At 41.4% G+C, this 17,052-nt stretch overlaps 1 protein-coding gene across 2 annotated transcripts in view; it reads right to left on the bottom strand.

Moving 5' to 3' along the window:
• Positions 1–17,052, bottom strand: part of spns2 (SPNS lysolipid transporter 2, sphingosine-1-phosphate) — a 68,774-nt gene that overhangs the window by 12,883 nt on the left and 38,839 nt on the right. For both annotated transcript variants that reach the window (XM_020612375.1, XM_020612374.1), the window contains exons 4-10: positions 11,609–11,760; positions 8,576–8,642; positions 5,444–5,583; positions 4,159–4,314; positions 3,634–3,823; positions 1,442–1,507; positions 871–969 (exon numbers count right to left, since the gene is read on the bottom strand). In XM_020612375.1, the coding sequence (XP_020468031.1) occupies positions 871–969; positions 1,442–1,507; positions 3,634–3,823; positions 4,159–4,314; positions 5,444–5,583; positions 8,576–8,642; positions 11,609–11,760 (870 nt within the window). The remainder of the gene's footprint in view (positions 1–870; positions 970–1,441; positions 1,508–3,633; positions 3,824–4,158; positions 4,315–5,443; positions 5,584–8,575; positions 8,643–11,608; positions 11,761–17,052) is intronic.

The raw sequence follows: 17,052 nt of genomic DNA, 5'->3' as shown, positions 1-17,052 counted from the left end.
TGAATAGTTTATTTTATTGTTTAGTTTAATACATATCATAAAATATTGAAAAATGGCCATCAAAAGTTCAGTAACCCCGAGGTGACAGGTGAAAGCCCATTAAATTTACAATGCTTTAAGGCAACGAGAAGTAGCAAATCGTCACATTTGAGGAAGTCCAACCAGTTAATGTGTGGCATCCTTGCTTAATGAATGACTACAGTGATTAATAAGTTAACCAAACTGCTGTCTGTGGACTGACTAATAGTTAAATCACTAATGAAAACATTTATATCAGCAGAATTAAACTGATTCACCTGGAGCCAGACAGTACTGCATCTCTAACTGTGACAGTAGGATGTTTGTACAATATAAGATGATGCAGGAATGAAGAGAAGGCTGCTCGATGGTCTGAGGTAAAGCCTGATTCACACTCCACTAAATAGCAAGCGGCACTTGTATTCTGGCCTCCTGGATGTTATTCTGTGTGTATGCGTGCAGTGTGGATGCTGGGGACGGGGTCACAATCAAGTGTGTCCCAGTAAGAACCAGTCTCTCATCTCCTGACCAATCAGATGCAGTGACACTGGCCCCTCCTTGGAAGCATGAAAATGGCACTGACAGCCTGAAGAGCAGTGGTGAAATCACAGCTCTGTTCATTAGCCCCCCCCCCCGAGACATGTGCTAAAAGTTCCTCCTTTACATCACTTTGCACTGGCCCACTTAAAGCGAGAGCTGAACTGGTGTGTGAATGCATCGTATGCGTATGAATGGGGTCCTCACAGATATGCTGAATCAGTACATGGGATTTACATCCTGAGGTAAATCTTAAATATATTCCCCTTCACACCTTGATCTTTACACACATAGCTGCTTCTGGCAGAGTCTTACCAGGCCTATGAGGTACGGACTTCCCGCGTCACCCAGGAGATGAGACGTGAAGCTCTGAAAGGCAACCGCTGTTGCTCTTCGTGTGGGGATAACAACAAACTGCACAGAGATAGAGAGAAATGGAGGGTGAAAATATATGAGATTGTATAAGGTGATTTATAGACAGAGGCAGAAAGACCCTGTCACTCATGTTAAAATGACTCCTGCAGTCATCAGTAATGCACATGGGAAGACCAGCTTTTCTCTGTCTCCCCAGCCTAATTACAAATTAAAGACATGGTTTTCACAATCACTTACTGAGAGTCTAATTTCATTTGGCTCACTCAACCTTCTATTTTTACTTTTACAAAACAAAACTTACCCCTCTCTGTTTGTTTCCATGAGCTGTATATGAATCAGTCTTGGTCAAAAAAGTAATTACCAGATTCACTCAAACTGTAAAAGTCTACTTATTCCTGTGATACATGTCACAGGTCAAAACAGTTTCTAATTGACCCATCACCATATGGTACAGTATAGTTACAGGAATTTCCACTGACCCAGTGGATAAATATAGGTTCTCAGTACTCACCATTAAAATGTCTGCTGTTATGGCCCAGTTTAGGAAAAGCAGCGTCTCTCCTATGAAGATGCAAACCTAAATAAAGAAGAAGAAATTGCGCATTTAGTGGTGCTAATTAAGATCAGCTAATTTCTGCTGTACAACAGACTGGTAACCGAATGTGAAGCCAAAAGAGGAGGTTGCAGATATTGTTCCAGTGTGTGGGAATCCACTACTGAATAAAAGTGCTTTGGCTGCGGTGCTTTAAAAACATGTTATTATGCTGTGGCCCAATTATACGTGGATGCTGAGGCTTTCATTTTGTCCCACTGAGCCAAGTATTTTGCCTGAAAGCTGAAAAACAGCACGAGATGACAAAGAATGTTTATTTTTCCAAAGCCGTTTATTAAATGTGGAAAATATGAAAAATGTGGAGAATGTAAACTGTAAATAACAAGTGGAGCTGACGTACTATATGTAAATGTAGGCTACTCTATATACACAGGCTTGTACACTGGTGTTGCTACAGTATTTGGCCATTTTCTTAAAAGAGGGATCTGGTTCCAGTCAAATCTTGTGGACAATTGATATGTGTTTCCTGTGGAGAAAAACCTTTCTGCTAGTAGGCCATACCAGTTTAGTTCAGAGGACCACAGAAGGAGTCTGGCAGAGATTCTAGATTTTATGCTGCAGACCAGACACCGTGACCGACCTGTTGCCTCTCAGGTATGCAGAGCCAGCCTCTTTGCCAGATTATCTGTGTGCTGATGAGACAACAGCTATGTACAACGGGGCATTCAGATTTGATGGAGCAGCACCGACCATTACAACCACGTGACGCCTATAATATGACGCATCTGTAAGCTCTTTTACTAGGAAACCTGAGCTGATCACTTACAAGTGCTGCTGTACTGTAAGATGATTTAATCATTTACAATAATAGTCTGAGAAGATGTGAAGTTGCATATTTGAACTTAGGCCTGTTACAGTTAAAAGAATACTTTGTTTTAACCATTTCTCACAACAAAATACTTTATCTGTGGAGATTGATCTGAGAGAGAATCCTACATAAAACATGAACAAACATCAATCATCTGTATCTTTATAAAATATACAGGAAAAGAAACCAGGTGTTATTTTAGTGCATCTCAAAAGGTAACGTCTGTTTCTGTCACACAGGAAATAGATCTGCACTCATGTAATTAATATGTGCCTCAGTTCTCATTGGCTGAATGATGCTTCTGTCAAACATGTAATGAATGTGTGCCTTTGACTTCATAAAAACTCATATAAAATTCAATTCATTACATTAAAATCATTATTTATATCAGTTATCATATGTCACTTACTGTAGGAATGACTTTGTTTAGCACCTGCTGAATGATAATATACAGCATTTACTTGTGGACCATTCAATTAATACATTTACTAGTCAGTATTCTTCTTCTTCATTAAAATGGTGTGTAATCACACTTTAGAAAACACCCTAACCCTACCAAGGTCATTATGTCATAATCACACCTCACATGTACTGTAAAAATCCCGATCCGACAGCCAAAGGTTCATGTCAACATCAGCCAAGGTCACATATTTAGGATATGTTTGTTTTGTCTCCTTACACGCATGGGAAATATTTTCCATCATTTCCAGCCTTCCAACATTATTACTGGCCAACTTGCTAGGAGTGAGAAATGTGTGCTTGGTGAGTCCAACAACTCAGACTGCATTGTTTTAGGCCAGTGATTGTTAAGTTGCACCCTTTCCTGCTTCAGACTGACAAGCACTCTGTGCCTTTTCCTGAGACCTTCAGCTTTTGGCCAGATGAGTTAAGAACCTCTGCTATCTGATGCTCCCTAGGCCATCTCAGTCTAACCTGCAATTAAAGCTAGTCATTATGAGGAGCAACGCCCATTCACTGCCTCTATGGGTCTGAAAAGAGCTGGCATCTGGCAAGGTATCCTCTTTACTCCTGATTCAATTATTAACACCAATTTGGTGAGTTCTCTTCTCATTGTTTACCAGACTGTCCCTTTTGATTTTCTTACCCTAAGGCCAATCCACAGTTAACAAACTAATAACACTCTTACTGTAGGACTGTTGATTCATTGGAGTAGGAAAGCAAAACTGGGCTTAATCACAACTCCCTCCTGGTTTGAAAAGGAGGCAACATCCGCCTGTAGATACAATACATATGCACAAACGTTAGAGGAAATGAGCCTTACATAAGCTCCTATGATGTTCTTCTTGGCCACCACAAAGATGAGGCAGATGAAGATGGCTGAGCCCAGCATGCTGACAGCGCACACCAGCGGGTCAGCACGCGCCGTCTTCTGGCGACACAGGCGTGTGGTGGCCGCCCCAATGACCACGCCTAATAGACCCGTCACACAGGTGATTGCACCGAAGATTAGACTACACAGCAGAGAAGAGAGGAAATAACTGTCAGTTCATTTTTATCTCAAGTAATTTTTTAATGCAAACATTCAGATGAAGTCTAAGGCATGAACATGTAAAAAAAAAATTGGTTTAATATAACTAATGGTGCAACACTGAATTACTTCCAGAATAAATAAATAAAAGCAACATAATATAATGGCATTGAGCCACCTGAACCTAGGTCATCCAGCTTTTAACATGCAGTAAAAAAAGCATGGCAGTATCTTATACAAAATTTCAGATTACACAAGTCAAACAGAAGCAGCATGACTTCAAAGCCTGTGCTCTCTGTTTAGACACTAGCCTCTCACCTCTCTGTGCTACTGCAGATGTTATTTGCACAGAGTTCTACTGCTGTCTTCTGCACCACCTGGGCTCTGACCAGGTACTGAGGAATCCAAATACCGAATGCACCCGTGGCAAAGGACACTGCCGATGATGCCAGGGTGGAGAACACATAGCTCCGACTGGATGTGAAGAAATGCACAAACAGAAAATTAAACAGCTGATGATCTTGGCTCACAAATGACAAAAAATAAACACTCTACTGCTGTCAGTCACATAATCTCAAACAGCTCACTGCCACTAGCTCTTTCTATGTGATAATAACTGCATATTATCTGTTTGGACTAGATTATCATCATTTCCAAGTAAGACAGTGAGAATTAAAATCTGCTCTAATGCATATTGGTGAGTAAAGTGAAAATGATATGCAGATAAAGCTGACAGTTTTAAAAAGACAGACAAAACTAACACAGTGTTTAAATGCTTTTGTGCTTCAGTAGGTGAAGAATGAGGGAGACTTTGTATTGCTAACAGTCTCACTGCGATAGGGATGAATATGTGGTTGTTTAACTAAAATAGTCTAACTAAATCTGCCTAGCTGTATATACAGTTGCAACATTTTTATAAAAGAAATGTAGCCCACAGGTCATATAACAACAAGGGCCTACAGTGTCACTGATGCAAAGCACTCTTCACAGTTCAGCAGTACTGCAGTGCGATGGAGAGTGGATGGCACTACTTCACTGTGTCACTGGGTCTTGTGTTGACATTTTCGTTTCTAATGACTACTTTAGACTAACCATGAGCGAATGTATGTGAATAAGTATGTATGTTTCTATCTGGTGTGCAAGGATTATTTTTATTGCTTCATTATTTGATTAACTGTTTAGACTAGAAAACATCAAAAACTGTGAAACAACTTTTCTACAGCTCTAGGAGATGTCTGGTTTTGTCTGACTAACATCCTAAAGCCCAAAGATATTGAATTGACTATAATGTGAGAATTCTCATATTTTAGAAGCTGGAATCTTCAAAAGTTTATAATTTTTTTATATGAGAACTGACTTCAGTCAATTTTCAAAATAGTTGCTGATTAATTTCCTGTGGAATGATTGATCATATCCAAAAGATCTGATATATATGTCTTGTCACCAGTCATTCCACAAGTGTAAGCTGAAGTGATGGCATGTATGGCTCTTAATGAGCTTAGTGATACATTTAGGACCTTGATAAGACCATTGATAAGATTGGAAAAATGAGAAACAGGCCAGTCTCCCAAAATCTAGTATATCCCCTGAAGCTGGATCTTACTTCCTGGTGAGGGCCTTCATGTCACAGAACCAGGAGGTGCGGGTCCTGATGCGTCCTCCCATCTGGTCACTGCCTCTCTTTGGCTCAGGCACAAAGAGCAGGATCAGAGTTCCTGCAGTGATCCCTAAAACTGGGGACACCTACCGGGACAGAATGATGAATGAGACCTCAGGCTATGTTAACACATAATACTGACTGGATAGTCATTCATACTCAGTCAGACTGGGGAATGGTTTGGAGGAGACAGATATTAAATACCAGACAAAGAACAGTTTGTTTACAATCTGAATGGACGGCCACTGTGTTTGCAGATACACTTGACATCCTGTACAAGCCCTCTGGAGCTAAGAACATTACATCTGCTTACTCTGTTGGCAAAGTCTGTGTGTGTTTATGTGTGTTTGCTTGTCTATGTGTGTAAGCATGCAAGACTTTAGAAGAGATTTTTAGCTTAGAGAGCTGCTTTGTGAGCTTTGTACCAAGGTGAAAACCTCATAAGTGCCCATCTGTTATTATGTTCACTATCATCTTTTCTTTCATGGATTATGCAGGAGCATGTTTGTGCCTGTGTGTGTCTACATGGAGGGGACAAAGACAAAAGGCAGGATGGAATGTGAGGGAAAGGATTTGTTTGACTAAAACAAATTGTTCACAAAAGCAAAACCAATTTTGTATGTCAGGGGAAATTCATTATATTATATTTTGTAGCTTATAAAGCCTATAAAGTGGTACTGTGAGATGTGTGTGTGAGGGTATACAGTACAGTGTGTGTGTGTGTGGCTCATAATGTGTCTGATAATGCAGTTCAGCACAATGGTTATGGTCTGTCTCAGAGGTGATACTGATCATTTTCTTTTTCTCTATTGTGTGTCTAATCTTCTTCTGCATGTGTGGAGTAACTTAATTGGATTGACCAGCATTCAAATTCTTATGATGTGCAGCTGAATGAAAGATAGAGCTCATCTCATTGAAGAGTAAAATAAATATTTGCCTTTTTTGCTTAAGTTTTGCTCTGAAGACTTTTCATAATTATTCAACAAGATACCAGGAGTCTGTGATCTTAGACCTTAACTCCCACAGGGACCATTAGACACTTCCTGTATGGATGGTTGGTCATCAAACAAATCAGCTACTACCCCCTCATGCTCCTCATTTATATGCATCTCCATCATGTTCCTTCTTAATGTCCATGTTTCCAGAAAGGTACTGTAGCTGAAGAGATGGTGCAAAAACAAACGGAAGTGCTACAGTGTTTTTTCCTTAAATCGTGACACTGCCACACAGACCCCGTTTCATGTCCTGGTATTTGTTTTCTTCTGCATGCCACACCAGTGATTAATTGACTTTGGGATTGTTTTATTGGAATGTCATTGTAGCTGCTTTGGAACAAAATGCCCCGTTCTTTGTTTTGTGTTTTTAATGTTCCACCAAGGCAAGAAGAAATGGACTTCCTGTTTCCTCAATCTCTGTGAGCTGTCATTTCCAGGAATCTCCTCCCTACAACATGCTGAGAGAATGTTTAATGTCGTCCTTTAAATGTCAAACAGTTCCTTAGAAGCATCAGGTCATAATTTGTTGCAAGAATTTTAAAAGCTGACCCTGAAGTGAGTGGCTCCTGGGGAGTCCTGTGTGCTGCTGTCACTAGTTCCTTCCATTATGACTGGTATGTCTTAGCTGTTTGTCTCCAAATGTTTTGTCTCAAGTACTCAGTGGAGTCCAAGTAGAAAAAAGTGCTTTGGCAGCAGTGATTTATGTTCTAGATTTAACACCTTTGTCTGCTCCTTAGGGCACACTAAGGGTGCGGCTTGTAAAAAAAAAAAAAGTTCATTTGAAGCAATACTTCATGAAGATGGATGTCTCAGCAAATTTCTAAAGATTCATTTCTCCTGAGAGTTGAAATTTGTCTCTAATTAAAAGAGATCCAGCTTAATGCTTATGGGGTGCCTGTGGGGCATTTTGTGAGCCAAAACAAATGAGTCTTTGTGCCTGGTCAACTCCATTACATTTTTTTATATCTTAAGAGTCAGTGGTATACAAATTGACCCACTGTGGGGTCAATATAGTACAGTACCTAGTTGGGTTGTTTTGAGCCATTGCAATTGTTGGGTCACTGCATCAAAACAAATTCTTGCTGTCTGTGGTTTTCTACCTGTACACACTGGGCAAAATCAACCCATTATTGTGTCACCGCTATATTGACCCAACCCTGAGTTAATTTTAGCCTAGTGATTTTTCTTTACCTGAATAGCATTTTGTAAGTGATTTTCGGGGCTTAGACGTCATCATCTCCCTTCCACGCACTTTCCATTGTTCCTCTGCTGCTGCAGTAAATTGGTGGTTATTGTTCTGTGGTTGCCCCCGTACTTTTTAATGTGACGTAAAGAAATATTTGTCTGACCAATCACAATCCACATTCATTTAATTTATGTCCTGACCAAACCCTCCCCTCTAGGAACTTCTCCCCATTGTGTGTGGTGAACAGTGAAAATAAAATCAGGACCCATAACATACAGATAGTGGCTAAACATTAACACTATGTTCCATTAAGTTCCTGCAGTGAAAAGGACAGTAGACCCCAGTAGACCTTGTTATTTCACCAAGGCTGACATTGATCCCACTTCAGCGGAGATGACCTCCGTGGGTAAAGTTTAATGAAAGATAAATGTGTTTACAGCAGCTGAGAAAGACATCAGCCTTGATATTTACTAGAAATCCACTCTTCTTGCTGCATCCGTTGGATCAAAACTGAACTGCATACAGTTTTAGTTTAAACACAAATTTGAAGTTGTTGAGTGAATTTGATGGGTATTTTGGGGGGGATTTTTTAAAGAACATTTTTAGGAATGGTTCTGCAGAAGGCTGCAGGCACAGCTGGATGTGTGTGTGTGTGTGTGTGTGTGTGTGAGTTATTCACTCCTTAGCTCTCTCTCCTCTGTCACTTTTCTGCAGTGTCAGAGCCTGGAGCGCCTCTTTGGCAATGTATTTTGTGTCCCCCGGGTGCTTCTTCCACCACTGACCCCTCTCACCCCAGATACGTGACATGCCTCATCACCGCAGGAAGGACTCCTCTTTGTCTTTGTGTATGTTTGGGTGGGTATGTACAGTGTTGGAAGATAATAATGATGACCTTACCCTCAGTGCCCAGTGCCAGTCTCCTGCAACCTCCTTGGCGCCAGAGCCCAGGATATAACCCAACCCACTGCAGAGACACAAAGACTGCATATTAGCCCAAAACATTTCATTACTTATATCTAAAGCATATGAGTCAGTGTCCAGACCTCATCATGGCTGTCATTTCCATCACCCAAGCTAATGCCTACACTACACACATCCTGTTTGTAATCTGGTTAAAGCTGCAGTGAGTGTTTGGGTACTTGACATGGAGAGCCTATAACAGTGTCATGGATCAAAGCACCAGCAGCAACTTGCTTAGTTGGTTTATTTATAGATGTGATTTGTGCATGTAGTCACAGAATCCATGTGCAAAGTTCCAGCCCATGAACCAACAAAGCATTGTACTAACATGGTTGTCTGACCAAAGGCAGCTTTTGTCACAGTGTAATTGAATTTCACTCCAATTTAGCTGAGTCAAAGTATGTGCTTGTGTTATAAAGGGAAACAGTGAAATGCTTTGACACAAATATTACTAGATCAGATCAAATGCCCAAAGGTTGTTACGCTGTGCATATCACTGCTGTTAGACAGCATCAGCATTGAAAGGTCAAATAATTTGAAAGGGCAAACTGAGGGCATGACTGGCAAAGCAGAATATACAGGCATTATCTTCAACACAATGAGGTAGTAGTCAAAGATCTGTTTAGTTATTGATATTAGTCAGTGGTGATCACCATGAGCAGATCAGACACTTTTTGAGAATGGCCCTGTTTCCTTTGCTATCCCACAGGTACTTTCATACACATGAAAGTACCTGTGAAAATCATGTGAATTTAATGATATGGCCAGTTACAAGGTCTAAATCACACAGTATAGCTATGAAACTTAAGGGCAATGATGTACATCAACCGCCAACATCAAAACACAAAGGCAAACAAACTGTTAATATTCAGATTGATCTAAACAATGTACTGTAAATCCATTGAAGTTGTCTACTGCTTCACTATCAACAGTAGGGCTAATTTACCACGATTTCTGGGTTTGAGTTAACAAAAAACTACTAACTTGACTAACTTGTCAGTCAGGCTCAGGATAGTGTTCTCAGGCAAATGAAAGATGCCCTTACTACTGTAGATTTCCAGTAGGTTACTTCACTCTCCAAAGCTTTGTCCTTTCATTTTGATTGCTCCAAATCATTGTTTGCTAACTGTAAAGTATCAGCCATGTCCTGCTCAGTTTTGACATTTGGGGTCAGCAGGTGTCACTGATTGTGGCCATGAAAACATGCCTCTTAGGTCTGATTTAGTTTGGGGGCAGGGTGTGTAACATTTCAGGTTTAAAATAAGTCTGCCTTTATTTTTGTGAAGCCATCTAATATGCATAAGAATAAATGACAGCAAAGTTAAGACTGGCCTAACACAAGCCACCTCCTACAAATGATGGAATATCTTTTGGAACATGGTGTTCATCCCTTCAGCAGCAGTTCAAAGATATGGTGAATCTATGCCAAGTAGCACTAAAGATGATTTTGCTGATTGGTTCTGTTCTTTAATTTGTTGTGCTGTAGTTTCATCTAATATTTCACTAAGCCTCTTCACTGAAATTAGTCAGTAAAATTATCCTTATCCTTAAAAGTAAATCAGACATCCTGATTTCTTTGCACTTTTTGGGTCGGTGTGTAGATGTTTCGCATATACCAGCTTGGAGCAATAGATTGATGATCAAATGTAACCAACAGAACATCGGAGTTTGTTCTTATCAGCACTGGCTGCTAAAGGGCCAAAACATGTATAACTGGTTTAGCACACATACATTAGTCTACACACTGAGGGCCAACAGGGAAACAGTCTACAGTAGTGCTTCCCTGATTAGTTCTCCAAAAATAACACCACAGTATAAACGGGCTCAGACAGCATATGATATTTCCAGTGAGTGACTAAAGGCTAATCTTATCACAGTCCACCCAGAGAGTGTTTGGAAAGTTCAACACCAACACTAAAACTCAAGCTTGAAAAACACACTCACATCAAACACTGGCACTGCACAGAACCATGTCCATTGGGTCAGGTTTAAAAATGATAGAAGACAAAAACGAGAGCAGGGGGAAACTATTTCCTGTGAACCCAGTGTAATTCCTGAGGTAATTTCCTGGAAATGGTCACAACAACCTCACTAAAGACAAACAAGTGGGAGACTGGATAGGATGTTTGACTGCACTTTAGTGAGGCCAACTCTTTCACCTTCTATTGTCTGTGTTGCTGGGCAGCTTACTGTGACCCAAACATTTTGGCAGCTCATAACATGACCACTCAGAGGGCAGTTAGTCCTTCCTTTACTCATTTGTCTCCAGTGTGCCATTAATAACACTTATGATTAGTACATTACATAATATAATTGCATACATTTAAATAAAGCTTAGGTGATTATGTTTACACTGTTCCAAAAACTGCAGCACATTTCCCCTTTTCCTTAGCATGTCTTTATGTGTGATTCTGTGTGCAGTAGTTGGAAAACAGAGCAGCATGCAGCAGCTCAGATGCATACTGATAAGCACTGTATAGTATATAACAATAAACCTCAAGCGGCTTTCCCACGTCTCATCCACCCTTACATTCATATTTTATTACTTGGCTTTGTTTGTTTCCTCCCTCTGGCCCTTTTTCTGACTGAATGCACTGAAAGAGCTGGATTTAAGCAAAATAATATCTCCTTCCCCCACAATTCCATCTCCAAAAAGACCTCCGCCCTGCTTTAACCTTCACACAGCCATTGTAAGATCTGCTTTTCTTTCTGCCTGAGTTTTGTGTGGCTGCTACTGCAACAAGAGTTTGACCTTCTCTATGTGAAGATAATTCCAATGATCTACTGTATGTTAATGTTGCTGGCTCCTCTGTACAATTTGTACATTTGAAGACAAGGTTGTATGGAGTGATTTAATAATACCAAGCTATATTTTGATATACATCTGCATGAATATCTTACAAAATAGCACAATTACCTTGTTGTTTCCCAGTGTCTGCATCAAGAAAACAAGATCTATCTGGTTCTTACCTTCCCAAGGGGATGGCCAGGTAGAACACAGACAGCATCATGGTGCGGCAGTTATTAGTGAACAGGTCCCCTATGATGGTTGGAGAGATGGAGGAGTAGCTGGACTCACCAATGCCCACCAGTCCCCTGGAGAGCACAAACAGCCAGTAGTACTGGAGGGAGGGAGAAAGAAATATGAGAGGGCAAAGAGAAAATATGAGTTTTGTTATCAAACTCAGCAGGGCAATATTCTGTCAGAGCAGATAATAAACCCAAGAGCCATTTTTTTTGTTCAGATGTCACTTTCTTCTCCAATTTTTCATTGGGCAAAAACAGCTCAACCCAACTTTTTGTCCTCACAGTACTTAATGGGTTGTCTGTGAACATCTCGTATATCTGGCCTACAAGGCAAATTTGAGGTTACAATTATCCAGTTTTCTCATTCAAGATTTACTGAGTTTGTAACTAAGAGTGCTAAAGTATGTCACATACAGTGGTTCCTGAAATCACACTTCCTCTGATACATCTGTTTATGAGATAAACATAGCTGGACAGTTCATAAACTGATGCTCAGGACTGAACAATGGATGATAAACATAGCTGGACAGTTCATAAACCGATGCTCAGGACTGAACAATGGATTAACACATGTGATGCACAACACTGAAAGTACAGTATGTGGCTCATGAATGAGAAACTAACTATGGGACTAACCATGATATTGCTGCTTTTTTACACATCATATGAAAGTACAAGTTGTCACAGTGAGCTTGAACAGCCTTAAATGTCAAGAGGTTGTTGTACACCATCCACAAATTTGGTGGAGCTTATCTTGATCAACCAAACAACAACAATAATAATAATTCAGGGGCGGTACAGCTGCACAGTGGTTGGCGCTGTCGCCTCACAGTAAGAATGTTCCAGGTTCGAGTCCCAGCCAACCTGGTGGGAGTTTGCATGTCCCTGTGCCTGTGTGGGATCTTTCCGGGTGCTCCAGCTTCCACCCACAGTCCAAAGACATGTAGTGTAGGTAAACTGGTGACTCTAAATTGCCCATGAGTGTGAGGGTGTGTGGTTGTCTGCCTACATGCCAGCCCTGTGACAGACTGGTGACCTGTCCAGGTTTGTACCCCGCCTCTTGCCCAGTGTCAGCTGGAATAGGCTCCAGCCCCCAGCGACCATATTCAGAAATAAGTGGTATAGAGGATGGATGGCTAATAATTCAGTTGTCATCATCAGTATGAAAGAGAATCCTATTTAGCTATACTAAATTACCATATCGTCTTCAATCAAATATAATTCATGGATGAAAAAAGATAAATACTTTTATAGGAACATGCACACTAGCAGGGGCACCTGTATAGTAGGCAGCTGGATTGTTAACTGTTTCCATGGCAACAACAACTCACTGGATATGGACTACCATGTCTGCTTGTGAAGCTGCAAAGAAATCTAGGTCTCCCACACAGTGGAAGGATGCATAATGGTAATACTGGCCAATAATGTGCTTACTGTTTGTTAGTCCCATGAGTAAAATTAATTGGACTGTATGCACCACATGTGTCTTAATGTTCCAATGAGATAACTTTACTTGATAGTGTCACACTGTGCACTCTTTCACTGTTAAATTTCACATTTCTTGACATTATAGGATAAGGATAATCACCTTTATTGGCCAAGTATGTTACACACAAGGAACTTGTTTCCGGTACAGAACCGATTATGTGGCTTTTAATTTCCACCTCAAGCATATACACGCACAATGTGGACTATAACGATATGATCCTTTGGACTATTGGAGTGTGATAGGATAATAATGTGTAGGTTTTCTCAGCTGAAAAAAGAGACTGGTGAAGGTAGGGACAGGGCTAAGACAGTGTCCCCAGGGCTGACCTGAGCTCAGCCTGCTGCCAGGCTTCATGTTGATGAGTGGGGCATCATGTCATGAGGTCACAACCTCCTCTGGTGACTACACCACACACACATATACAAGCCACCTCACATAATATGACACTCAAGAGCCGTATCCCAAAACTATCTTTGCTATGGCGTTCATTCCTGGTTCTGGTTCTGCAGTAAACTTCTATGTGCATGATTAATCCAAACTGATCTTTCACTACTGTATGTCTTTGTGTTTGTAGCTGTTTTAGATGATTTACAGACAGTTTGTTTTCGTCTTTTAATGGCCCACCATTTAGTTTTTTTCATGCTTTTAATGGCCCACCATTTAGTTTTTTCATGTGGTCACTTTATCACCACTTAGCACTGAAATTCTAGTAGCAGTGACAATAGCAAGGAGTAGTACCAGTGGTGCACCACAAAAAAGAGGTTTAGAAGCTGCAAAAGCTGACTGAAGACTACAAAGATAATAAAGAGGTTTAGGGAAACCTACTCCAGCTCTGGCTGTTTTGAACCTGTTTGCAAATGAGTTTACAGCCAAGCTAGCAGCTCAGCGAGGCTATAGGCACAGTGGTACTTTGAGCTAAAAACTAACATCAGCATTCTAACATGCTCACAGTAGAATGCTGATATTTAGTGGGTATACTGTTTACTGCCAACACTGGCTAATTACTGGAGCACTATTGATTAGCATTATCATACAAGTATTAGTATAACTTTGTGTGCATTTTATAGCACATAGACAACTGCCAGTTAACACAGAGAAAACAATTACATTTATTTAATGGGGCACAGAGGGCTTGACACTAACTTGTGTGGGACTGTGCACACTGAATTAAACTATTTTGATTATATAATCAGTTCCATCAGTACATTCAAGGAGATACCATGTATTATAATTTACTATACACACTGCTTCAACTTCACCCACTTCTAGCTGGAGTTGTAATATGGACCTAGTAACCATTAACTAAATGTGGATAGAAGAGATATCATTTTTCCAGACACTACATTCAGTCATTATTTCAAATCAATAAAAATAATATTTCTCTGTAATTAATGGCTTCATAAACAAACCTTGTACAGTTTTTGTCTACAGCCTGAGCTTCAACCCACTAAAAACATCACATTCAGAAGAGAAGAGGTGTACTTGTACACCATGATAGCTGACTGACAAAAGGACCATCAGTCTATGCAACCTAATACGACTATAGTAGCTCTTTATATTCATGAGATAAAACTGAATGAAAATATAGATAAACAATAATAAATAACAATAACAATAATAAATACATGGTTATCAAAGATGTATAGGTTGTTGCTCTGCAAGATATTCATCTTTCTGGCACACTGACAAGAGTGCCAGAAACAGTCACTAATGAGTTTCAAATTTAAAAAAAAAAAAAAAAAAAAAAAGCACTTTCAGTTTATGACTGTGGCAAATTTCTGTTATGTAAGACCTGAATTCCTTCCAAGAGGCTCCAGTGTCTTAAATCCATAATGATAGGGCTTGGTTGTAAGTGGTTGTTAACATTTCATTGCATGTCATGTCTTTCATCTGTCATGGTGACAGTGCTGCAGTGCTATTGCGTAAGAGCATCCCCTTTTATCTCATTTGACTGGCCGACTCAGGAACATGTCTTTAGTGCAGAGTTAAAAGACTATGTGTGCTGAAGACCACTCGTTTCCTCATCAGCAGTCAATAGCTTTTGTGTCATAATGTCAGAGACAAAGAGCTCTTTGAGTTCAGCTTTTAAGCTGTCTGAAGATATAGTTCCTGCTTAGGCAAATGGCTGCCATCTTGTCTCCTAGCACATGAGTCTGCAGGGAAGTCAAAGGACGCCATCCTAACACCATCAACATCTCTGAGTTGTCAGTCCCTTCCACAGCTCATGTCATGGTTCAGTTCCGTTTGCTTCCTGTCGTGCTTTTATTTTGACATCACTTCCTGTTTTTGTTTTCACCACAGTCTTTTTACTTTAGTCATCACAAACATTAGGTTCACCTGCTGCTGAGTGTTTGCACCTGTTTTCACTCCTATTTAGGCAGCGTCCTCCCACCGGGACGCTGCCAGATTGTTCTAGACCCCAGCTCTGACTCTCCAGCGTTTTTGTTTTTGGTGTTTTCTGTTCTGACCCGGATCGTGTACTTTGACCATTCTGTTCTGCCTTGCCCTCTTACTTTGGACTGCCTATTGTGTATGAATTATAAGATTTCCCTTTTGGACAACAAACTTTGGATTCCTTGGATGTATGTGTTCACTGGCTCTGACCCTGGACTGTATAAATGAACCTGTAATTGCGTTTTGTGTTCCCACCGTGTCTTGTATCGTTTTTTTTTTGTTCAGTGTCTGTGCTCTTATTAAAGAGACGGTTTTGTTTTACGTATCCTTGTCTGGCAATTTAATTGAGTTCACCATGACATTATCGGCAGCTTCATGCTCTGACCCTAACACTACAATCTGGCCAAAATGAACTCAGCCAGCGAGAAAGACAAAGTGTTGGAGTTGTGGACGGTATTAAGCAGTTTCTGCCACCGGTTTTACAATCTCCAGCATCCTGCAGAGTGCATACGGCTATGTGCTCATATGGAGGCACTGATCCAGAACCGGTCCCATCTGGCACACCTCCCAGTGACTAAGGACATGCTACTCCAGGTGAGGGAGCTACGAAAGGAGGCCTTTTTAGACTCTTACTGGTCGGATGGCTCACCCTGGGACACTTTTCTACCACAAGACTTGTGGCACATAAGTCGCTCCAGTGCTTCCTGCCCACAGGATCTCGACTCCTCCATCAGGGTAGGGGTGTACTCCCTTACTCCTGCGTCCCAGCCCAGAGGGACCTGCCTGAACCCAGCAGAAGCCCAGGACATTTTTCAGGAATGGCCGATCCGCTCTCCCCCCCAGCACTGGCCCACTATCAACCTGCAACCTGTGCCATATCCAGTTCTGCAGCAGGTCGGCCAGACCGCAGACGCCGTCCTTGTTCCAAGTCCTGCTTCCTCTGTTCCACTGGGTGCCTGTTCATTGTCAACTGGTGCAGACCTCAAAGTCCTTAACCCTTCACTCTTTGAGGGAACCTGGTGGGCTCTCTGTCCTGGTGGTCCAGGGAGTGTCAGGAGGAGAGTCAGAAGGAGGCCGTCAACTGGGGTCACAGTTCCTGTACCTGTTTCCAAGGGGGTGGCCAGACCACCGATACTGCTTCTGAGCCAGTTTCTGTACCCAGTCTCCAGCAGCAGCAACCTCCACAGCCCCAGCAGTCTGAGCCACCACAGTGGCAGGCTCCACAGACCCCGCCTTTTTTTTAGCCAGCACCCCGGCAGGGGCAGCCTGTTCCTGCAGTTACGACTCCTGAGGTCAACACCCCTTCAGCACAGGGAGGTTCCTGGTGTGCCAATGAAAGTGTCCCCGCTGAAGCCCCCTACCTACAGTGTGCCAACAGAAGCATCCCCGCCAAGGTTACCACCACCCTGTGCATAACGAGGAACGCTCCACAGGAGGTCCCAGCTCCAGGTTCCCGGCAGTGGCCATCTCTACAGCTACAGCCACCTTCACAGCCTGTTCCTGT

This window comes from Monopterus albus, unplaced genomic scaffold (genome assembly GCF_001952655.1).
Source record: "Monopterus albus unplaced genomic scaffold, M_albus_1.0 scaffold124.1, whole genome shotgun sequence".
Classification (NCBI taxonomy): Eukaryota; Metazoa; Chordata; class Actinopteri; order Synbranchiformes; family Synbranchidae; genus Monopterus; species Monopterus albus.
Note: the sequence above shows the minus strand (reverse complement) of the source record. Positions and strands in the feature narration are given on the sequence as shown.